Source organism: Scatophagus argus, chromosome 3 (assembly GCF_020382885.2).
Source record: "Scatophagus argus isolate fScaArg1 chromosome 3, fScaArg1.pri, whole genome shotgun sequence".
In the NCBI taxonomy this organism is placed as follows: domain Eukaryota; kingdom Metazoa; phylum Chordata; class Actinopteri; family Scatophagidae; genus Scatophagus; species Scatophagus argus.
The window spans coordinates 9,793,559-9,819,086 of NC_058495.1; the positions used below are offsets into that span (position 1 = coordinate 9,793,559).

The 25,528-nt window shown below is 39.6% G+C and overlaps 1 protein-coding gene across 1 annotated transcript; it reads left to right on the forward strand.

The window, feature by feature from the left end:
* Positions 1-976: 976 nt before the first annotated feature.
* Positions 977-24,732, forward strand: slc6a11b (solute carrier family 6 member 11b). Its single transcript, XM_046383304.1, has 15 exons — positions 977-1,398; positions 2,011-2,238; positions 2,760-2,894; positions 3,163-3,303; positions 3,485-3,566; positions 7,358-7,490; positions 10,522-10,656; positions 15,553-15,656; positions 15,976-16,100; positions 16,749-16,861; positions 17,271-17,408; positions 19,733-19,835; positions 20,393-20,493; positions 20,881-21,051; positions 22,263-24,732. Exons 2-15 carry the CDS (start codon positions 2,028-2,030, stop codon positions 22,404-22,406), a joined length of 1,836 nt encoding a protein of 611 aa, XP_046239260.1. The 5' UTR covers positions 977-1,398; positions 2,011-2,027; the 3' UTR covers positions 22,407-24,732.
* Positions 24,733-25,528: the final 796 nt, after the last annotated feature.

Genomic DNA, 25,528 nt, shown 5'->3' on the forward strand with positions numbered 1-25,528 from the left:
AAGAAAAACATATAACAAGGCATATAACAACTCAAGACATGTCACAGTTGTGTTTACAATTGGACTGTCATTTACCTTAAAAACTGTTTTGATGGGTATCTGGTGATCTCTATTCTAATACTGACATAACTGTGATAAGCCGAAACTTGCAGTTAATATCCATGCTCATAAATTGGCTGCGCTCGAATGCAGACTTGATATCAATTTTTTTCATGTCATTCTTTTGTCACATTATGATTAATTTTACATTGGGGAAAAACTATTTTTTAAAACCAACTACTTTTAGACATCTTATTCTCATAACTGTGGAAATTCTGACAGTGGGTCATGCTAACTTTCCCCTTCTGTTGTGGAAATTAGCTGTTTTAGCTTCTTTCGCTTGCCCACTTGCAACCCACTAGCAAACCAAACTATCAGTCTATTTATCTGCACACACAGGATTGTGTTATGTTATCATGATTTTTGTACCTGTGACTGGCTGAATGCTGAATTTACATCTTTAGATAAATAATGCAGGCATCATATAATCTGCTCAAGCGAATCCTTAGCCCTCACCTCATTGTAATTCAGTCCTTTCCTCTGAAACTAAAGCAGTATTAACCACTGAGACATAGATAGATAGATGCCTTATTCACCCCAAAGGGAAATTCACACAATAAAACAAACAAACAAAAGGAATAGTGCTATTAAATGGGGTGGAAAAAACAGTCTACATAACGTGTAAAACAAATTCTAGGTACTCAAAAGGATGGTTTCATGTGGGCTAAACATACATACACCAGGACAATTATCGGTGCATTAAGGCATCTTTTAAACCGATTTATTTTTATTGTTTATCATCTACTGCCGTGCTTGCAGTTGTGTTGTGTATGCCACATCCTGCCAACGAATTTACAGATATTTGAACCTAATGGGTCAGCTACAATAAGCTTCTAATAAAAAATAATATAGTTAGACCATGTTAGAACAGCTACATCCACCTAACTTTTTTTTTTTCGTCTTTTGCCCGTCTCCTCATGTCACCCTGCTCTCTGTGCGCCGTGGTAACGCTGATGTGAGAGCTAGATTGGTTACCACATGGCTTTTATCCAAGTAGAGGCGCTTGAGAGTAGACCGCTTGGAGAGTGGGAGCGCAGTCGCAGGTTATCCATCGCCTGATGCAAGATCTACCGTCGCTCTGCTGCGTCTGGGATCTTCTTTTATATAGACGAGAGACTTCACGAAACCACTTCACTCAGCGCGGATCCAGATTGTTCTCTTTTTCCTCTTTTGCCCCCTCTCTCCTGTTTTTTTCTCACCCCCTGACCAGGCTAAAGCACCCTGTGTTTTGTAAAGGCAATTGTTGGTGCGCATCATCGCGGGAGCCAAAAGGAGCTTTCACTGTTCCATAGGAGACTGGTGAGTAAGTCAGTGTCAGCCTGCATGTCTTTGATTTCTATTTGCATTTCTATGTCATACTCACAAAACAACAGCTTGTGTTTCTGGCTTTAAGATTGACTGCTTTTTTCGCTGTTTGCTGAGTTTTAGTTAGTGATTTGTTGCTGACTTCTTTTGTGCAGGATGTAAGTAACCCTAGATAATGTTTTTCAACGTACGATGCCAATGCGATTCAACAAGTTGTTCGATTTTTCGGTTGGCGTTATTATGTTGTTATGAAGTGTTAAGTTGTGTCACGCTAAATGCTGCAGTGTAGTAATATTACAGTGATATCAGGTGGGAGAGTAAGGCTTTTTTGGCTGCAGGTTAGGCCTCTTTATTTAGACATATGACTTATTAAAGGGCCATGTGGTTACATAATAAGTGAAAATTAATTGAGCTGCTTTCACTTGATTTGAACATGTGGACTATTCAATGGGCGTGGTTTTGTAATGGAACAGTCCCATTCAGATTCAGATGCCCCATGAAAGATTCAAATTCCAGAAAAAGTCACTGGGTCCTTTTAAAGTTTTGGTTATGGGGTCACCTTTTAAAAAAAATCTTCTGTCCATGTGATTTTTGTCCCTCTCTCAGCGGGCTGCTGGAGCGTCATGACAGCTGAGAAGAGCGGGCCCGTTATAAACGGTAAACCAGAGGAAGGCAGAGACCCCGAAGGGTCCAGCTCCAGTCTAGACAACGGGGAGTACAATGAGAGGGGCCACTGGAACAACAAGATTGAGTTTGTCCTGTCTGTGGCTGGAGAGATCATTGGGCTGGGCAACGTCTGGAGGTTTCCCTACCTCTGCTACAAGAATGGAGGAGGTGAGGAACTTTCTCATATATCAGATATCAGAACGAATGGGTGAGGTTAGAGAGGAAACAGAAAGAAGCAAATATTATCTGTCAGTAGATACATAAGTAGGATAGAATATCATTAATAAAATGAAATGTTTTTGAGCAAAAGATGTGAGACGGATTCTCTTTTACCTCAAAGTAGATTTAGAAGTATCAAAATTAAGTATCATAATATGATGCCTCTTATTATTTCATCCATTATGCACAATCATATCAATAAAAGAGGTGGGTTCCCTCATTAGGCGTCGCAAGACAGCACAGTATGAAAAGGTCATCTAGCAGGAAGAGTGTGGCAGCACAGTCAGTGCTTTCATTAGAATTTTGTGAATTTCTCTTTAGTTACTGGTTTAAAGTGAGAGTTCAGAAGAACTGAAAGTTTTCTTTTTTGGGGTTAACATACATTTTGAACTGTGCTGTCTAACTTTTTATGTTTGTACTGATCAAGTGGTATTCATGTTCTGTATGTGTTTTCTTTTATGTGCACAAAGGTGCATTCTTTGTCCCATATGTCATCTTCTTCGTGTGCTGCGGTATCCCTGTGTTCTTCCTGGAGACTGCACTGGGTCAGTTTACCAGTGAGGGAGGCATCACCTGTTGGAGGAAAGTCTGCCCGCTATTTGAGGGTGAGAAAACACACTTCACTATCTTCACTATCTTTTATTAGGGGTGATCAGGATTTAGATAATTCAAGAGAAAAAAGGAAACTATATAGAGGCAAATTAGGCTGATGAATGATGATCTTAGTCATTCATTCATTTATACAAACTAAAACTTCTATAACCCTGTACAAGCTACTGACCTCAACCATCATCTCACTGACATTGGTCACTGCAGCTTGCAGTATAATCCTGCCATTCACCCGGGGTGTTTCGCTCCCATTACCCTTTTCAGGTATCGGCTACGCAACGCAGGTGATTGAAGCTCATCTAAACGTGTACTATGTAGTGATCCTTGCCTGGGCCATTTTCTACCTCTTCAACTGCTTCACCACTGAGCTGCCGTGGGCTGGCTGTGGGCACTATTGGAATACAGGTAGGTGGAGGGAACAGTGGATAAGACAAGAAATTCTTCTTGCAAGCCAAAATAATCATCACGAAAACATCATTGTTTTTGTAAAGAAAATATCTCCTAGGATTTAATGTGCAATGCCACATCTACATCTCCACATGCAGTAAGCTCTTAAAAGTAATAACATCTCGTTGTGTATCCACAGAGAACTGTGTTGACTTCTATGGAGAAAATGCCACCAACATTACAAACCCCAATGCAACTTCACCAGTGATTGAGTTCTGGGAGTGAGTAAATTTTTTATTTCTGCTTTTCTTTTCATATTCTGTGATGCTCTGTGGCCTCTATATGATATTTCATGCTCTGTTTGTGCATATAAGTCCCACTGGAGAGCTGTGTGTATATGAAATATTAATAAAATCACAGTTTATCTAGAGTAGCATGACGAGATGCTGTGTCAGTTCAGGCAGTCTGTGATTATCTACTGTAATGTTGAAAACTTTGAGCTTCTGACAGCTCCAGACTGTTTAACTGACCCCCAACCTTTCCCCCAATAATTAGTCAGCCCTTTCTGTGTGTCAACAGATCCTGTTAGGCCAGCTGCCTCCCAGCTAGAGCCATGTGTGTGGCAGCAGATCAGACCTTGTTAGTGTGTAATGCTGACCACACTTCCTGTCTCGCTGCCAGTGGCAGTGTTTACAGTACAGGGTCAAATCTCACTTTTTTTATAACTAAGTATTGCAGCCAAATAGTTAAATTACAGCTGTGATGTTTGTTTTTGTGTCTAACTTGAAATGAGTTTACATTATGTAACAGTGATGAAAACATCAGATCTGGGCCAGCAACAGAGACCTAACCCCAGAGAGACACATGCCCAAAAGGAAATGGCCAAAGAGCCAAAAACATGTTGTTGGCTAAAATAGCAACCAACCAGGCTTTGCCAAGACACACTGTCATGTTTTGTACTGTATATACAGCAAAAACCAACATCAGAGCAGTCAAACACGCAATATTTTGCCATTTGTGGATCTTAATTCTGGCGTTATATAGTCTTAGTATATGGTGTTGCGTGATTTTATCGTCCCATCTTTACGCTGAAGAAAACATTTATTTAAAGATAATTTGGTAGAAAACTCAAAATATAATATGTCCTTTGTACGTGAATTTTGTACATATGTGAAACATTAGGTGATTATCAGTAAAAGTCTGATATTTCTGAATGAAGTATTTATAATGAATTAGAACAAAAAACACTCACACGAGATATTAATACAGACATGCTATATTAAAATCTTGTGTTCAGTCTTTTTATCTATTGGATTCAGTTAAAAATTTCACAAATTAGCAAAATAAAATTAATAATAATGTTTCTTTGGAAGCACTCTTTAAGTTCTTCACACTGTATTTCTGTTCAGGTAAAAGATGCCTTGTCTCTGTTTGGTTAACTTTAGCTTTAACCAGCCTTAAATACCACCAGATTTATAGATTTACCACAGACAAATGGATGCCTTTTCTGTCATATTCAACAGTTTGCACACAAATCATACTTTAGCAAAAAACTTGCCACCCTATTAAACCAATATACACAGATTTGAGAACACACAAGTATATTTACACGCATTAGCGTTCACATCTTGGCCTTTCTGCTGACCGGGGAGGGACAGGGGGGCTGTGTTGGACCTAGCCTGTGGCCAGCCACCAAGAACATGTCACCATGGTCAATGGCTGGTCAGGAGCTCTGGGGTGAACTTGGTGGCAAAAATTTGGCAGTTACCATGTAGCTCTGTGGCCCCGAATCTCGCTTCTCATCCTCCATCAATGCTGTTGCCTAGCTATGCTTCAGCGAACAGGAAACACACTGTTGATTCAGCACTGCTGACAAGCTGTGATGTCATCATCACTGATAACATGCCATGTATCTTGCACCTACACTGTTACACCTGCAGGCATTTCATAGGAAAGACAAGGACAATAAATGAATGAATAAACAGCACAGAGCAGCAATAAGGCAATAAAAACAACATGCAAAACATCTCAAACTCAAAGTACCCAGCTGTAAATATGGTCACCATCTGCCTGCTGAGCCCCACAAACTCAGCAACCTAAGGACGCTAGAAGCTACCCTTCTCTCATGTTGGAATTTAACTGGTCAGAGCACCACCAGCTAGTTTACATCTGTGGGCCATAGTGTTACCTATGGATTTTGCTAACAACTAATTTTCCTGGTGTTTAAAGGGGAAGTTTAAACTTAGACTAGTCAACTATAAAAGTAAGAAGCACACAGAAAACAGTCTATATGAAAGTCGTTTGAAATTGTTAATCACATTCCTTTGTAACATTTGTAATGGATGCTCATCTTTTTTATAGAGCAACATTTGACTCAGAGGACAAGGCACTTCTGTGCAAATTATGTCAGTATGTGTGCTGTAGCAGCTGATGTGCTGTGTACACAGGCTAACAAGTGGTGTGTGCACTGTAGCACCACTTAGTTGTGTCCACTAGAACAACACAGTTTGGCTTCTGCTTTTTCTCTTCACCTCTTCTCTTGCTTACTTTTAATGTTCTTCAGCATGTTCCCTGCAAGAATCCAAAGCACTGTCCATAAGCTTCAATACAGCCAAACGTTTCTCCAGTGTGAACAAAAATAACAATTTGTGCTTCTCCATCCAGCAACACCTGTCCCCTGAGTGATTCAAAGCACAAAGGAGACATCTACTGGACCAGTATAGTGTCCTTTAAGAAATGGTTAAAAAATAAATTTACATTATTACAATAATGATAATTAGTGTAAAGACTGACTTTCGTATTTGACCAGCAAGGGTAGCGAGGACTAGCTGGCTGGTCACACACATCTCTAGTCCTGACAGCTGCTCAGCACAAGCTATCACCGAATTAGGAGGTGAGGTCACGTAAAAAATCCATAAAACAGATTGATCGCGGTGCTTCCTATGGTCGTTTTAATAGCAGGAAAACCACAGTGGTCAGTTATGGTGAACTAAGACCTGATTTGGCTCGAGGTACTGTGATTGATTTAGGTTTGATCTTGGGCATTATTTTAGCATAAATATTTTGGCATTGAGAGCCATCAGGGGCTGAAAATTTTGCATGATCTATTCTTGTTCATGGCCATGAAGGGCAAGCAAGTCAGAGCATACCAGGCTTCTTCATGGCTGCTGATGTTGACCACCACAGTGCAGCTCACAGTTTATACAGCAGTTTAAAGTGTTAAGGGATGCAAAGCAACAAGTTGACATCTTTCTCTCAAAGTCACATCCATCCCACCCGAGATGCATCATTGAATGCATCCTCCCTCTTGGTGTCTTCCTTAAGCTTATTTTGCTTAATCTCTCAGCACAGTGATCAAAGCATACAGGGGATGATGTGTTCCTCCACAGTTTTGGAAACAACCCAGGGAAGTAGACTCATCAGACAAGCAGAGAATCTCAACAACAACAGATCTCATATGTGGAAGAGTACTTCCACAGTACACAGTAGATGGGGGCAGTGGAGCCAGAAGTGGGAGGATTGTTGCCATGCCATGCTTAAGTTGTTCAAGACTGCATTGTTTGACACAGAAGTAATTCCACAGTTGCTGCTTGCAAATCAACAGTCGTATCTTGCATCTTCAAATCACAGAGGAACGATAAGGTCATTTTGTAGTGCTGCTTAGTCCCTGCAGTGTTGTGTAGCTCTTTAACTTGCTGACAGAAAGGGGATGTCTGGTCAACATTGGTGATAGATACACTCATCCTGAGTGAATGAGCAGGCACACTGTTTGTATAAGCTGTCAAAGTGGACCATTAGTATAGTATGCCAACTACCATGGCATGAGTTTTGAAGTTTAGAAGAATAGATGCTATGCTACTTTAAACTTAGTAAGCACCGTTAGCACTAAATGACCAAGAGTAATAATGAAATGACTGAAGACTGATCTTTGAAACTCTGCAGAAGCTCTACTTGTTATGTTCAACACTGCATTTTCTAAAGTGCTTACAAAGGCTTCTCTTCATATGTCACACAAGAAAACTGAACTAAATCAAAATATAAATCAGTAATTATCTGTGTTTTCTGTTCTCAGACGAAGAGTACTGAAGATATCAGATGGTATTGAGCACATGGGAGGAATGCGCTGGGAGCTGGCCATGTGTCTGGCCCTGGCCTGGTTCATCTGCTACTTCTGCATCTGGAAGGGACCCAAGTCAACTGGCAAGGTGAGACAGAGTAATGTATGTTATTACTGTGTGTGTAGAAGAGTCTGTGTGGTTTAATTGCAATGCAAAGAGTGAATAGCACGTATAAGTAGTGCATGCTGTTTTTAAATGATTAATTTTCAACTCATGGTGGAGCAATGTGCATATGAATGTGTGTGCAGGAATACGTGTGCATTATACTTTGCCGTTACTGTCAGTTTTTATTCACTGGAGCAGTTTAAATTTCCCCCTTAAAAACTGAAATAATCATAAAATAATGCACTCACACCTTCTTGTCCTCAAAACAACAACAGCCGCATGCATTCCCCCCTCTGCAAATAGAGGACAAAAGGGGTGCCTGCACCACAAACCTCTTTCTTTCCTCCCGTCTCCCTTTCTATTTCAGTGTCCTCAACGAAGCCGTTCTAGCAGCCTTGAGGAGGACATTGAGGACTCTGCACCTTGCTGTGGGTGCTCAGCAGACCTCAAGAATCTCCTCTCAGATTCAATGAGCCAGAATGAGTGGAGAAATAGAGATAGAGAAAAAAAAATCGAAGAAGAAAGAGAGTAAAGAGAGAGAGGAGAGGTGTGTGTGAAAAAATTAATGGGCTCACATTCTACATTAGGGTGGGTAGGTGGGGGGCAACTCGACAGCAATACCTATATCTCCCTGAAGTGTCTTTTTTGTCTAACTGTGAAGTAAGACGGGGTAAGGCTTGTTCGCGGCTGGGCTTTAGCAGCCGGTCCAAGATTGATTCCTGTATTCACTGGAGGAAAGGAGAGCGTTCATGAGGAGCATGCAGAGTATATCCTCAGCCTCCGCCCCTGCTGCCTCTCTCTCTCTCCTGCTATGAGAAATTAACCACAGCTCGCTTGTTGCAAGAGAGAGGTGCTTTCTTCTCCACAGACCCTACAGCCTATTCAGTTCCGACTGCTAAGCTGTTTGCTTTTGTTGGCCGTTTTTGCCAGCCATTCTCACATTTAAGCCCTCCTGTTAGATTTACGGCGAGGCAGGGGCAAGTTTGACCAGTAAATTTGTGGTGGCTTAAAATGTTTACCCGTGGTGAGCTGGAAGGAGCATGTGGAGCATCAAAAGTTCATGGAGAGATTGAAAATTGTCCTTTTCATCTCCAGAGAGATGGCGAGAAAGAGGGAGAAAAGGTTTAGGATGTGTGATCTTTAGTTGACAAATTAAAGGAGGAGGAAACAACTTTTCCCACACTTTCTGTGTAGGCCACACTAGGATTAGCAGAGCTTAGAGTGGACAGTCTCATTAAGTCTCATGGATCTTGCCTGTTCAGACACTACCTTAGTTAGAATTTGTGTTCATGATATTTTGCAAAGCAGACCTTTAGTTTTTGAATGGTTGAGGGTAAAATCCATTCTCAAAACAGTTGTACAGTAATGTGACTAGGGGTGTGTGAATTTACATGCATATATGACTGTGTGCTTAGAGTGAATGGTGCAGTTTATCTGTATCTGTAGTATGAACACACCCATTTTAATGTTGTGAATGAAGTGTGTGTGTGTGTGTTTGTGAGTATGTGTGTGTGTGTGTGTGTGTACTCATGCACCCCTGTTTGTGCTTCAAAGAAAAGCACATTTTCCCACACTGCCAGCATCACTCCTCTGGGCTTCTCCTGTTTAAGAGACGGGGCCAGAGGAGCCTTCTTTTCTTTTCAGTCTCCTGGCCCAGCTCTGTTCTGTCCTGTTCTGTCCTCAATTGGACTTTGACTGGATGCCAGCAAGCCAGGGGATGTATGTTGTCCGGCTCTGGCTTCCAAGAGGCCAGGGTCTTTGTTCAAGAGGTTTCTAAGAGTCTTGAGATGTTGAACACAATTCTGCAAAAACCTGAATAGTTCAATAAAAAATGCAGTGTTGGTTTGCTGCGTAGCAAGTGCTAGCTACTGTAATGAAGGTATGTATGATGTTACCTATTGTGGAGCTGACTCTACAGTAGCAAACAACAGTAGGCTATACATACAGTATATACATGTATATATATATATATATATATATATATATATATATATATACATACACACACACATTATATATATATATCCATCCATTTTCTATACTGCTTATAGGTCAGGGTCGCAGGGGAGCTGGAGCCTATCCCAGCTGACTACGGGCGAGAGGCGGGGTTCACCCTGGACTGGTCGCCAGTCAATCGCAGGGCCAACACACAAAGACAGACAACCACACACTCTCACACTCACACCTAGGGGCAATGTAGAGTAGCCAATTAACCTAATGTGCATGTTTTTGGTATTGTGGGAGGAAGCCGGAGTACCCGGAGAAAACCCACGCAGGCACAGGGAGAACATGCAAACTCCACACCCTCCACACCGGGATTCGAACCTGGAACCCTCTTGCTATGAGGCGACAGTGCTAACCACTGCATAAATATATATAATATGTATATATATATATATATATATATATATATATATAATATATATATATATATATATATATATATGGATTCAATTTTGAAGAGTGGGCAGACAGTTTTTCACTGAAACCACTTTGGTGTCTATTTGGATGCTTTATGCCTTATGGCTAATCTTAAATGCTGTAAGAGAGACGCTGGACTGACAACATGAAAGATTTAGTTTTGGAGAATGTCATTATAAAAGCTTATTCCTTGAAAATGTGTTTTCTGATGTTGTGAAAATGCTCATACAGATTTACTTAGTATCATCACTGAAGTCTATTTCTCTATGTTCAGTGTACCGCTAGTGAATACTATTATTGTTTACAACAGAGTACAATTAAGTTTAGGCTTAAATTCAATTATAATCTACTAAAAATTCATTAAAAGGCTTTTTGTAGTACACTAGGTATGTAATAAGAAAATATGAACAAGGTCAGTGTTCTGCTCAGCTGAATGTCAAGAAATGCTCAGTCAAATGGTTACTAGCCACAAAAAATGCAATATGTGTACTTGCTTGTGACCACTTTTAAAAATTCTTACCGTGTCAGCTTTGTTTTTCTGTAATCTGTGCATAAATTAATTTTCCAAATCTGTTCATATTTCCACCTGCAGGTTGTGTATGTGACAGCTACATTTCCTTATGTGATGTTACTGATCCTCCTCATCAGAGGAGTGACGTTGCCAGGAGCATATGACGGCATCAAGTTCTACCTCTACCCCGACATTTCACGTCTCTCTGACCCTCAGGTAGGCTTGGATCTACTGTATCCCTCTATCACTGGCGTAACAGGAAAAAATATGCTTTATACAGGTAAAAAAAGTAAAAATTATTACTGTTTAAACTCCAGTGCCACCTGCAGGCAAGCAATCTTTCAGCCCTCAGTTTCACAGTGGAGCTGCTGTTATCACTTTTTGCATGTTGGAATTCCATCTCATCTCCTTAAAGTAATGAGAGTCATGCAGTCAGAGGGCACTCACTGTGATTCTCATAGCAGCTCATGGTTACAAAATTCATTTCTTTAAATTTTATGTTTAAATTATAAAATTTCGGACAGCCACACAAGTGACAGGTACTGGTTATGGCTGCAGGTGGCACACGTGTCAATGTTGCAGAAGTGATTGTTGTTCTTTCTTGTTCGTTTCTTTCGTTGCCTTCAGCTGCAAAAAATCAGGATGGTTGCACTGTGCCAAAAATATGATTGTTTTGTTAAGTTTATCTACTGTATGAAATGAAGAAGATACCAGAGTAAAGCAGGAGGGGTTAAAGAGACAAGACTCATGGAGATGAATTCACACCCACCTGACTGGAGCTGAGTTGCTGCCAGGGGGACAGGTGGTGTTGTTGTTATTACTGTAATGTAATGAGGGATTTGTTACACCTACCATTTATGGTCTATATTGTACCACAAACACTTTGTCATCACAGTATACATGAAACTAATGCTTGTTCGGTCATTTTGTGCAAAAAGAAGCTGCTTACCAAATAGCAAATGGTACCTCTCTAGCAAAAGGCTAAACATTGGCAACAATTTCATATACAGTTACAAACACTTGGTTGCATTTACACCTCTAGTAGCATCACTGCCACTCTAGTGACTTAATATGAAGCCACGAATTTCATAGCAGAGCTGAAACTTCACGCTGGTAATGAGATGATGAGATGAAGATGAGGGTCAGGTAAACAGTGAGCTTTCAGAACCTGGAGGGGATGAAAGATCAGGATCTGAGGCTTATAGGGGCTTCACATTAGCATGGAACTCATACAGACTGACAGCCACATTGGAGCAGACTCCTTGACCTTGTCTGGAAAAGGCAGACAGACCAGGTCGCTAAGCAACAGTGCACTAGAAAATGTCAGTTGATAGGGTGTCATGGCAACGTGAGTTGGTTAGATAGATAGATAGACAGATAGATACATAGATACATAGATAGATTATATAACATATATTTGATTAATTAAAAGCATTATATGCAGCAATCTCCTGAAAAATATTTTATAGACTCATACAAAAGAATTTCTCTGAATAATCATTTACAACCCTCTAGAAGTGTGTGGTGGCTTCTGTACATGTATAGACTCTGCCCTCTGCCTGTATTTTCTATTTTCTTTTCTTAGTACTGTGCTGTGTTGGGATGTTTCTGGGCATCAGCCTTTGTGCAGCACTATGTATCCCCCAGCCAATTATTGTGCATTGTGGGACTCGTAAGCTGTAGCCACCAGGTTACAGCCGTCTTCATACAGATAGACAGAGAGACAGGATGAATCCTGTATTTTGTATTCACGCAAAATCCAAATATGAAAAATTAAAAGTTCATCATTCACGCTGGAAAACTTTCAGGACTGACTGTTTATTAAACCCCTTCCCCTAACAGCAATTGTCCAAGCACATCTTAGTGTGACTTGGCACATCAGAAATATCAAGTTTTGGATTTCTCTGCATGCTGATGTGGTGCACATGACATTTTAGTAAGAGCAAAATGAGAGCCAGGTAAGACTCAGTGTTTAAAAAACAACCACAGATTTCGAGTTGCAAATCTGCCATACTTATCATTGCACGGTTAGGGTTAGCATGTGTGCTGTGCAAAAATGGAACACTTGTTGCAAGTAGCAAAAGTAACTAAGGGGCACATAGCTGCAGGTGATTTGTATCCGAGAGTGAGGCATCCACCCAGGTCAACTCAGTGTGATTTTAGTGCATTATTTCTAACTGTGCCTCATTTTCAAGTGTTCTTCAACTTGCACGTTTAGCATATCATAGCTCTTCAGGAAACTTCAGGATCCTAATTGATCACCCCTTCCTGTTTAAAGTCATATGTCGTCTAGAACCCTTTAACACATTGTGCACAGGGTGAGATACCATGAAGGTGATAACAAGGAACCTTTATTCCCTCAGTAGAAATTCAGTCAATCTGTAACTCTGTGGAGAAACAGGTGAGTCTGTTTCACACAACTTGTTGGGAAAGGAAGTTTGTGGTGAGAGATGGTGTTAAGAACAATAATAATCATTATAAAGCCTAAAAAATTAAATCTTAACTTGCTGCTACAAGTTATTTTTCACATTTATGCATATCAGTTCAAAAACAAGTAAGCTTATAACATGGTGCTTTAATAAATATTTTTATTGTATTTTAATAGGCTCTCCAGCTGTTATCCAGTGAGATGATTGGTGCATCTGTGAGAGACAGTGATATGGACAGAGGGGGAGTGAGTGAGGAAAAAATGGGTAGACAAAGACAAACAGAGGCATAGAGAGTGAAGGAGAGTGACAAAGAAGTGCTGCTCTTTGGCAGAGGAGGACATTACTTCTGACACCGATGTTAAATTAGCTTCCTCAGAGACAATCAGGCCTCTGTTTTGTTCTGCAGGCGGTGTGGAGCATGTGTGTGGGTGTCACTTGCTCTTTTACACCCCCAAACTTCATCTTGTGTCCCCTTTTCTATTCCTCCTTATATCTTTCTCTCCCTGGTTGTCTCACTACTTCTCACCCTCCACCCTGCACTGTGCATCACTCCTCTCCACACTCTCGTACTCCCTATCTCTCCTTGTTATGTTGTCAAGCAATAAAACCTACCCTCTAGCTTTCATTGCCCTCCTTATTGTCAGCATTAAAATAAGTCTAGTCTAGATGAACATGAACCGATGAAGCCTCTTGGATGAAAGGTGAAACGTTTTCAAAGACATTTAGCGAATGTCGAGATAGTTATGACCTGATAAATAAGAATATGCACAGACATTCAGTTCTTCCCTTAATGTCCAAAAGCAGAAACACCCCATGTTGTTGTGTGGTACCTTTCTTTATTAAAAGAATACAAACATCAAAAAGGCAAAATATGAAGTGGTGATGTGTGTCATGTGAAAATGTACCTCACCAGATTTGTTTAAAGCTTAAAAGCTTACAGTGTCAGGTACAGGTAGTCCCTCCAGAGTATTTCAGGTATTTCAGTGTCCAACTCATCCTAGCTTTTTAGCTTCTAAAGGCTACTATCGCTGTGTTCACCTGAGCAGGTAATGTTCAGGGGGCTTTGGGTTTGTTTTGTTTTTTTTGTTTGTTTTTTTCATGAAAACAAGGCACTCAGAGTAGTGAGAGTCAGGCAGAACAGTAAAGCATTAAAGTTGTGAGCTGCATTATAAAGCCCCATAGTCCAGCCCCGGGAGAGTGATAATTTATGAAGGTAGTCATATGATGGCTCTTTGATTTAAGAAAATTGGCTATAGATGTTTTAAAAAAGTTTTATCTCCCCATATGTTTTCCATTTCATTATAGTTTAGGTTTCGTGTAAAAGAGCTAAAGGTATTGTAGGTAGGATTTGATGTTCTTATTTGCAGATCTGGTGTGTGTCATCAAAATATAACACTTCAGTGTTTCATTCAAAACCAGGGTGATGCTAAAAATAATAACATATCAATTCATACTACATTTGAATGAGAAGCTTATGTCAGGTTCAGTTAAGGTAAAGGATTTTCCCTAATCAACCAGTGTAATGATAACTAATCATGATAATAAACAAAATTCTATACAGTGAAATTAATATTGTGCATGCTGGCTAATACTGTATATCTTATATAATACACAAAATACCAGGACCGAAGATGTGCTAAAAACAATTCTTTTTCCTCAGTGACTCATTGTTGCAGGCCTGCGCCATCTGTAAAATGTGATATAACACGATGATTAGAAAACTTAAGATTGAATTAATTGTATGGCTCAAAGGTGCAATCTCATTGATTTATTTCAGCCATTTCACATAAAAATCTAAACCTAACTATCATATCTAACACCTATAGACCTGAAAGTCTGGGACGTGAGGAGCACCGAGAACAGAACATTTACATTATAAGAACACTATCTTACAGCAAATGGCATCCAGCTTTCACACAGTACAAATGTTTCCTGGAGCCACAGGCTCAACATAACCAAACACAAGCTGGCCAAATTAGGCACAACATCAACAAGTGATTCTCTCTGAGCCTGGGCCTTTAAGGTTTCCCTGCGCTGTGCGGCCATCAGCCGAGGGTGAACTAAAGGGAACATTAATGAACATTAGGAGAGAAAGGCCTGTTCTTCCACAGGAACAGTCCTGTGTTTGTGAGGTCACAGAAGTTACCGTGGTTACTCCCAGGAGGGAGCGAAGACCGTGCGTTTGTTAATTGTTTCTCAGTGGGGAAATGAGATTAGTGGCTGAATGGTGATGTGAGAGAGTTTTCAAAGAACCATGCTGCATTAAGTTTGAATTCGCGAGCACCCCATGCTATCCTGTGGGTTCTAGGCTCCTTTGCTGCACTACAAACTCGTTTCATGATGTACATTTTACTGCTGTCTCGATGAAGAATCTTACATGTGTAAATCCCCATGAAGCCAATGAATCAAAATACTGTGACTCATTTCCACATTATATCTGAACATAATTGGCTAGGATAAAGACAGGGTCTTAAACTTTACCTGTACTTATCACCATCAACATTTACTAATAATACACTTGATGAGACATGATTTTGTTCACCTCTCCAGTACTTCATGTTTGTCCTGCTGCTGGAAAAACAAATTGACTGCCGTCTGATGCTTTTTAAGGTGGTTGGTTCTCCTTCTCCATTCTTCACCCATCTGTATGAGTACTGTATGTTTATACCCGCTTTTCCTTTAGGTGTGGGTGGATGCAGGAACCCAAATCTTCTTCTCTTATGCCATCTGTCTGGGCTGTCTCACAGCTCTTGGAAGTTACAATGCCTACAACAATAACTGCTACAGGTAAGATAAGAAAGTAGATACTAGATGGATAGATGATGATGAAAGCTATCAAGAGGAAAATAAGTTGAAATGTTGTCTTTAATATCAGTGTATAGATTCCATACTTACCAACACAAAGGATGTCAGAATACATGGAAAGTGATTGATAGGAATGGATGGACTGACATTCTGGTTCATTTTAGTCTCCATTCATCACGCAACATGTCTGTGCATGAGCCTGTAGGAGGCAGAAAGTCTGTGTTGTCTCCAGTGTAAGGTCCGATAACAGCTCTTACAGTAAGTGTGATCTCCTTCTCGTTCTCTGTGTCTTGCTCCTCAGGGACTGCATCATGTTGTGCTGTCTGAACAGTGGGACCAGCTTTGTAGCAGGTTTTGCTATTTTCTCTGTGCTGGGCTTTATGGCCTACGAACAAAATGTTCCCATCGAGGCCGTGGCAGAATCTGGTGAGAGAATAACAATTGTGTTTCTTCATGAAAATCTAGAAAGCACCAGCTTGTGGCCATACCACATACTATATCTGAGTACTATAGACCAGAGAAGATTTGCCTGAAATTTTGCACCTCAATCCATCATTTTGTGCAATAATGTATAAACATAACCACTTATATAACTCTTCACTCTTCACCTAGGCTCTTAGACCATGGCATTATGATTTATTCAAGTCTGTATGAATGATTTAGAGGATGTGACAGAGCGAGTGATTTGAAATGTTTGTCTTAGTGCAAGGCGAGGACAGCGGTTAATGTTTTAAATAATGTCTTTCTAAGGGTTTCCAACCAAATGTCGGCGTTAAATAAGGCAACGGCTGTTATGTTGTTGTTGATATGTAACAACAACAACAACAATCCAGGGTAGAGAGTAGAGAGGAGTACAAATTAGGCTAGTCTACTAAAGCCCCTGCTGATGGTGGTTCTAAAACAGTGTTGGGAAACTATAGGCACAGTGAGATACATGGAAGTGATACAGTCAGCTGATTACACAAAATGGAAGACGGGCTTAAAAAATGCCTGAGTGAGTGCTTTACTTTTTCCCACTCTAATGAGGGCCCTATTTGTGATTTTTATTTTTACTTATTTATTTTTGTGATGCAGGTCCTGGCCTGGCGTTCATTGCATACCCCAAGGCTGTTACTATGATGCCTCTGTCCCCACTTTGGGCCTGTCTCTTCTTCATGATGCTCATCTTCCTCGGTCTGGACAGCCAGGTGAGGACCACTGGTGTGAGAGAACAGTGACATTATAGAGCGTGTTCATTTAAGGGTTGAGCTTTTTGTTAAAGATTTGCAAGTGAATTAATAAAATAAATCAGAGCAAGGCTGACTCAAATTGCTCTATTTCCAGTGTATATGACACAATGTAAAAACTGAGATTGTACATCTATCAGTATTGTAAATGTTCAGATTTAGAAAATTTGTTTGAAAGAATTGGTTGTATGTTAATCAAAAACAAGCATAAGTATCTATTGACATGTTCTTTAATTGTGAGTTGAGTTGTTCTAGTTTTGTTAACCCTAAATGAAGCCATGTCAATCATGTAGTGTTTGATGGAACAAACTATGTTTATGCATGATATAATATGAGGTCTTAATCTTGATGACCTTTCCTTATTCTGCAGTTTGTGTGTGTGGAGAGTTTAGTGACAGCTGTGGTAGACATGTACCCAGAGACCTTCAGGAGAGGCTACCGCAGAGAGCTGCTCATTCTGGGCATGTCTGTAGTCTCCTTCCTCATAGGACTTATCATGTGTACAGAGGTAAGCCTCAGCTTTAGTTACACCGTCTGAGTTAAAGGTAGCACGTGTCAAGTTTTTAAATTAAACCAGTGCTTTTTTTTTTTAACAATTGTTTCCTAATGAAAAACAGTGATTTAGTGAGAAGACAGGAAGAACTATTCACGTTATGATGAAAGAGAGAAAAAAAGTAACAGAAACATGTAGATGTTCACTGAGCTACACCAAATGACAAAAACGGCAACAAAAGCAAACAGCGCTGTTTTACAAATGCATTATATTGCTACAAACATACACACAGTATTCTGAGCAATGAAACAAACAGGCTAAAAGTACATCAGGAGTCATATGACAGAAAGTAACAGCACAGAGATAATTGTATGTGTTTGCTTTAGTTACTTGAAAGAGATTTTTCCATATAAGACAAGCAACATGGATCATAAAATGCACTCATCTTTTATAGTCTGTAAAATAAACTGTCAAAGTTTACTTTCTTTGGGGGCTGATTCTTTACTACTCATATCAGCTTTGGAGATAACAGGGTTTTCTTTTTACGTTATGTTTATGTTTTTATTTAACATGTAGACATATCATCTTCACTGTTACCACCATCTTCAACATCATCATCATCATCATTGCTGTTGTTGTCATCATCACCACCACTGTCATCGTCTCAGTAGAAACCCAGCCAGGTACATTCAGTCACATGATCCAGAGAAAATCATATGATCCACTGACTTCTGTAGTTTAACATTTATGAAATGACCCAGCAATATGCTCTACTGGATTCTCTGTTTTCCATCTCAAAAATCTGTAGTCAAGTTACCCATCTTGAGCTGCGTTCATGTCACCAGCTCTGCTGTGCTTTTAAGAAATTTCATCTTTATGTAGTAATAATGGAAGAGAAACTGGTTCTTCACACTATCCAGAAGGTCATTTCATCCACTAAAAGCTTTTCATGTGCCTATATGCCCTGCTTTCCATCCACCCCCACTGGAAAACATGCTGCACTGTCTTTAGTGGCCCATAATGGGCATGAAACGGGAAAAGAACTATAATGCAATATTAATGTGCAGTACCTCTTCAGTTTTCGTCCTTGATAGAGTACTATATTGTCCAATTTCTTGACCTCTGTTTGTAATTCCCTGTCACCACAGTATAAAAACAACCAATTCCGCCCCATTTTCACTTGTCTTTCAGCACTACCTACACTCTAGACACTTCAGCTCTTTATGCTGCCAATGGGACATAATGAATAAAATGTCACAAAAAGCTTAGAGAAGGATTAAGTTCAAAAGGTTCACTGAGAGTGCAATTCAATACCTGACTCAATGAGGGACATAAAGGCAGGAACAGAGACGTTTTGATGATATTCTTAGCTGTTTATGAGTAGTTTAGAGTTGTGATGTAACACCACTCTCAGATTTTATTTATGATCATCCTTTTAGTGGAAGCACAATGAACAGATGAGTTGTCTTGAGTGGAGGTAGGGAAGGTAGAGAGTGGATGATGAAAAGGGAGCACCATCACTGATACTGTAACAGTGTAACAGTTCAAAGGAATAGTTGGATGGAGCTCAGGTTATTTGAGTAAAAGTAAAATTAACAATAGCACAGCCAATTAAATTACTACTGATTGATAAGCATCACAATGATCGTCATAATCATCTTCTTAATTCATCACTATTTGTGGATTATTATGCATATTAATAATCTCATTTAAGTGGAGTAAAAAGTCCAATATTTCCTTCTGAATTGTAGACTAGTAGAAGTAGTGGCATTAGATAATCAAGTTAAGTACCAATACCTCAAAAATACTCTTAAGTACAATAAATGGTTAAATTTGATTGATTAACTGAATTGATTAAATGATTAAAAGAACTTTCCACCTTTGTTACTAATACTGTTGAATCTGTCTGTTCAAAGCTACAGCTTGCAGCTGGTTAGATTAGTTTAGCACATTGACAGGAATCAGTGGGAAATTATGCTGATGGTGAAGTTTAATTGTGCAAATGAAGCGAGATACAACTTTAATTTGAACCTTAAAGATGCAGGACAGCGTTTTTTACCTTATGGTAGAGCCAGGCTTGCTAAGTCCCTTTCTATGCTAAGCCAGCTAACTGCTTACATCTCCTAGAATGTCATATTCCTTTAAATTTGTAACAAAACATAATTTGCAGTAAGCTGTAAGAAATACCAGCGCAGAGTTGCTGTCTACAGTGGTTTACTACGGTATAGAACACTAACAACCAAATCAAGCATGCAAATGATTAATTTCATTTGATGTGATCTGTCTGATGCTCACATAGAGGCTGTGACAGAAAATTGACTCCTGTCTTGTCCTATCAGGGTGGCATGTATGTCTTCCAGCTGTTTGACTCATATGCTGCCAGCGGGATGTGTTTGCTGTTTGTGGCTATATTTGAGTCCATATGTATCGGCTGGGTGTATGGTAAGATAACAGTCTCAGTATAACAAGAGATTATCAAAGAAATGTTTGTTTTTCATTCCTCACCCTCAGTGCCTCTGATAACACTAGTCTGTACTTTGTCAACTGAACAGCTGCCGCACATTCAGCACAGAAACGCAGGCACTTCAACAAACATTGTATTATGCTTTTACCCTCCTTGCTGCAATTGTATTTCTTCTCTGCCCTCTGCTGGAGAATAGGCTCAAATACATACAGCTATACCAGGGACACTAAAATCTTTTTTCTGAGATATTATGGTATTGTGGCAGTGCGAAATGTTGCCATTCAATTGCTTTTTTTCTACCTGAAATGATTTTTTGTTATGGACATTTTATGCTCAAATTAAAGAGAAAGAATCTTTGGCTTTCGTTTCCACATTTACGATCGTGTCTCTCTTCAAAGAAAGTTTCAGAAAATATTTTATCTGCATCTAGTCAGCAGTTATGTTCAGACGGCTATACACTGTCAGGATACATCAGTCACGTCATTATTTTGATGCTGCATGCAGAAGCCCTGAGTGACACTTATTTGCATTTCAGGTAGTGACAGATTCTACCTAAATATCGAGGACATGATTGGCTACAAACCCGTCTTCTTCATCAAGTGGTGCTGGATGATCCTGACCCCGGGCATCTGTGCTGTGAGTGTCACTGAAGATACAAAATCCAGAGCAGCAGAAGCATCAAGGACAGCTAACAACATATGTAGATTAATAAAGGGCAGACATATTCAGAACATACTTTTTTATTTGAGCTGTCATGTGGATTCTTTGGACTCGTTGACTACAGTTTATGAGCAGTATATAGTTATGGAGTGAAGCTGCTGAAATGTAGTTTTTTTTGGTTCATTCTGTAAGATACTTTCTCATTATGTGTGATAATTAAGTATCCTGTAATTGTTTCAATATAGCCACTAATGCCACAGACATTACTCTTTATAGGATCTTTGTTTTGTGTTTATTAGCATTAGAATACAATCTGGGAAGAACCATGAACATCTTAGAATTTTGAATTTTCATCTGCTGCAGGGAATTTTTCTGTTTTTCCTGATTAAATACAAACCACTGAAGTACAACAACGTGTACACCTACCCTGACTGGGGCTATGGTATCGGCTGGTTCATGGCCTTGTCCTCGATGGTCTGCATCCCTCTGGGGATTATCTGGATGATCTGGAAGACTCCTGGTACTTTCTCTGAGGTAAAAATACACACAAGGTCAAATCTCACACTCATACTGCAGTATTTCACAGGTGTTTACTTAATGAGGGCGGCGTGTCACAATATTTCCCTTACTGTTTGCATGCCATTTCAGTTCTTACTTTCCATGCATGTAGTTAGAAGAATAGAATAGAAAATAATAGACTTTTATTGTCATTGAAAACTATACCCCATGCAGTGCACATTGGAATGAAATTACGTGCACTGGCTCATAACAATATTAAAAAAAAAATATTTACAGAAGTGAAAATAAGAGTAAATACTGTGATAAAAAAAAATCTGAATGAGTATGTGGGAGTATAAAATGACAAAACTGCACTAACATTTCACAGTTTGTGATTGGTGTGTGCCTTTGTGCATGTGACAGGCCAGGAACAGTTCAGAGTGCATTGTGCATGGGTGTAGATAGGGGCGTACGTGCGTGTGTGTGGATGCATATTCCTGTAGTTGTTGGGACAAAAATCTGTTTACAGTCACACTATGAGGACTCGCCTTACTTACTGAAAAAGTTTTATGTCCATTAGCCTTTTCACTTTCCATTAACAAATCATTTCTCCTTAAGTAACCCTGGAAGAACAGCAGAACTTTAAAATAATTTGCAGATCAGTTTCTGGACCTACTTTCTGCGGTACAGGCTGTAAATTATGTACCATTCAGGCCAGCGAGAAAATGACATACAGCTATACCAGGGTGGATATTAGGAAATATTAGGAGAATGATACAAAGCCAATCTTTAATACAAAGCAGATCTTTGTTTCTTCAAAACAATGATGGCCAGTGTGATCTGATGTTGTAATAGAATTGATTTTGGTAAGACTTTCTAGTTGTTGTATTTCTCCCATCTGACTTTCTCAGAGGTACTTTGACACAGATGAATGATTTCCCATCATTGCTTAAGGGAGGCTCATGGGATGCTGATGGGAGATTATCAGTGGTGGGCTGGGTATATAACAACGTTAACTTTTTCAGTAATTTGAGCTACAGTAGCTCTTCTATTGGATCGGCAAACACGGGCCAGCCTTCACTTTCCACGTGCATCAGTGAGCCTTGACCACCGGTTTTTCCTTCCTTTGCCCACTTTTGGTCAGTTCTGACCACTGTTGTGTCTGCTTGTTGCTGCTTTTAGAAGTAGTTTTGTGGTGAGAGTATGAGAGATAACCTCTTATTTCTCTCTGTCAACGCTCCCCGCAGAGAATGAAGAAGCTGACGACTCCCAGCAAAGACCTGAAAATGAGAGGGAAACTGGCCGCTCTGAGTCCTTACGCTGCCAACGATGCAAAACTTAAGGTTGATGGGAAAATATCCACCATCTCAGAAAAGGAGACGCATTTCTAACCAACTGCCTGACTGACCGACCAAGCTCCCTGCCGTCTTCACAATAAGGCTACCCAACAAAAAGTACAGCACACAACAACATTATACACCACCACACAAAACAGGAAATGAAACGATGACTAGGAGTGTTATTTTTGTTTTGTAAAAAAAAAAAGGAAAAAAAATGAAAAGTTATCATGAATATGTAGTCTGCTTCTGTTTTGCACAAACTTTGATAACACATTTGTTGTTTTCAGTTAACATTGTGACTAAAGCGGCTGTTTCTTTCTTTTCTAACCATTAATATTTTAAAATCAGTTTGATGACACAAGCTATGCTTAAAACTTATTGTGGTACCATGTCAGTACTGGTCGCACTCACGTCTGGGCCTTTAGAGCAATACCTATGTGTTGTGTTGCAAAAGGCTTACATTGTACATTTAGTGGCAAACTGCTGTGCCTCTCTATTAGGTACTTGGTACCCAATCGTGACTATCTAAGATGTAGCAGCTTGGGGACCATTCTACATAGTTTTGTCTATTAAGAGAAGATACCGCAGTATGTATTAGTACTGAGTCCATAGGAGGGCATACCCTGAGTACTCCTGCAAGTAAAACTTTGAGTTGTATATAAAAAGTTGTGCCATTGAAATCTTGGATGTCACGTGAATTAGCTGTAACTGTGAGGGCTGTGGAACGATTTTTAGGCCTTCCGTGATTGTTATTTACTTGAATTCAATGTTGTTGCTTAGTAACAGATACAAAAACTCAGCCTATTGGTTGTTACTGAATGACATTATTAGGTTATTGATCGTGTTGGGATATATTGGATCCTTGAGGGCTTTGCTGATTTCCATATCACCGGTCTTTCTAAATAGATGTCTCTGCTCTGTGGCTAATATTGAAGTGCAAATGGGTAGAGGTCCAGAGTGTAAACACTCTATTAAACCCCTCAGCTTTAGAATACTTTAATTTCCATTTCTAGTTTTGAGCTACAGATCATCAAATGGCTACAAATAGCAGTGAGTGACTCGCAGGCTGAGTCTAAAAACACACCTCTGTCTCTTGTCTCGCTGCCCCCCTATAAGTCATGGGTATCTGTCATTTCACAGTAATTATGCTGAGCCTAACGCAGAGTGACAGACAGATGTGCTTCCACCCCTGCATTCTTATTTCCTACTCCGCCTGTAGAGCAGAAGATGGACGGCCATCAGATGAGCATTTCAAAACCCATCCGTCTTCTTATCCCCGTTCTTTTTATTCTTTCCCCTTGTCCCGTTTTCTCTTTTCTCCGGCTGTCCTGCCTTCTCATCTTCAACCTCTGCTTGTCTGCCTCTGTCAGTTTTTTTCTTCTTCTGTGTTTCTCTTCATCACATGGAGGGCTTGAGCAATGACACGGGCCTTGTATAAAACCATGATGCTTCTGAATGCTTTGTATGGCGCCTCTATGCATCACTGATGGTCTTTATTAGTGTTTCTTTGACCTTTCTTCTAACATTGTAAAACGTTAAACCTCAATGAAAAAAAACAAAAAACAGATGTTTTAATTTTGCTGTCTGAGCCACATGGGGGGTTAAAGCACAATCTGTCCCTGTCATCTGTTTAACCGCGGTGAGAGTCAATGAGCTGGTCTCATTGTTCAGATCAATCTCAGTCCATTACAGCCTCATCCAATCAGCACTCGAGTGACTCCGAGTTATCCTACCTCCCTTCCTTGCTTTGTCCGACTTTCTCACTTCCCTTCCTTTCTTCCCTCTGCCCTTGTTTCCTGATGAAAAATGCAATCAGAGGAATGCATTTGAGGGGATGAAACTCTCTCTTTACAGTTTGTCAGGAGGAGGCAAAGAAAGGAGGGGAAGAAACAAGGAATTGATGAACTGAGGAAGTGCGTGATTGAGTATGTAATGAGGGAAATCAAGGAAGTGATTAGTGACTGAAGCCCCTCCTGTCTAAGCTGTGACATCCTCTTAAACATGTGATTGGTCCCTCTGGTGTGGTTGCATTATGACATTATCACCTCCTCACCGATGTTTGTGCAAAGCTAATAGTCATGTGTATCAGAAATTATAGCCTGCTGTTTAACACTTTCATGTTGATGTATATTTTTACATCTCTTTCTAGAAATCTGTGGTCTATTTCTTGAGATGAAAGATGTTTTAAAAGAATTGCTGTATTAAAAAGAATACATCCTTTGTTTTGACTTTTGATATGCCACTCAAAAGATCTTGTTAGAGAAATATAATGAAAGGTGTTTTACTGTTCTGTATTGTTCTACACACATTTTGGTATTCACAGGACACATGAACTGTCTGCTTACTCATTTTTAAGAATAAATATTATAAAGGAACTTGAAGAGTAGAGGCTGGTCTTTTTATTGAACTTAAGCTCACAATGCAGCACTGCAGTCATCATGAAAATTTGGGGGGGGGTGGCATTTCCTTCTTTAAGTCCTTCTTAAAATGTTTCAGCTGTTCTATTTGTGATAACAGTGGAAGATGAAATGATAGCAGGTAAGAAAATGATAACAGATAATAAATGACATCAGATAAGATGACATTTAAGTCCAGTACACTGAGCAGATTGTTCACAGGCACAAACAGTAACAGAATGTGGTGCAGAAAAGCACAAGAAAAAAAATTCAAAACAATTTAAATATTGATTTATGTATATCCATAGAGCAAAACAAAACAACTGAATTAAATATATAATACTGACCTAATACAAAAAGTTGTATTTTAAATGTTGTTATTTATTTGACTGTGTGAGCTGTCTGGTCTACAGGCATATTGTTTAACTCTTAATCTGCCTGCCTGGCTATATGCTAAAACCGGCTTCTATATGCTAAAACTGGCTTCTATATGCTAAAACCGGCTTCTTTATTTAATTGTTTAGCTTATTTAAATGTCTAGTTTTATATTCTTTTTACATTCTATTTTTTATTTAGCTTATATTTCTATTTTATTCAACTTTTTGTTTACCTCATACTTTATATTTTTATATTCTTATATTCTACTTACTGCTCCCGGGACCTGAGTCCTAATTTCGTACCATAAACATGTGAATGTGAGCTGGTATGACAATAAAGTTCCTTGATTCCTTGATTCCTTGATTGATCCCTGCACACCTTCACAGGGTCTACATGTAC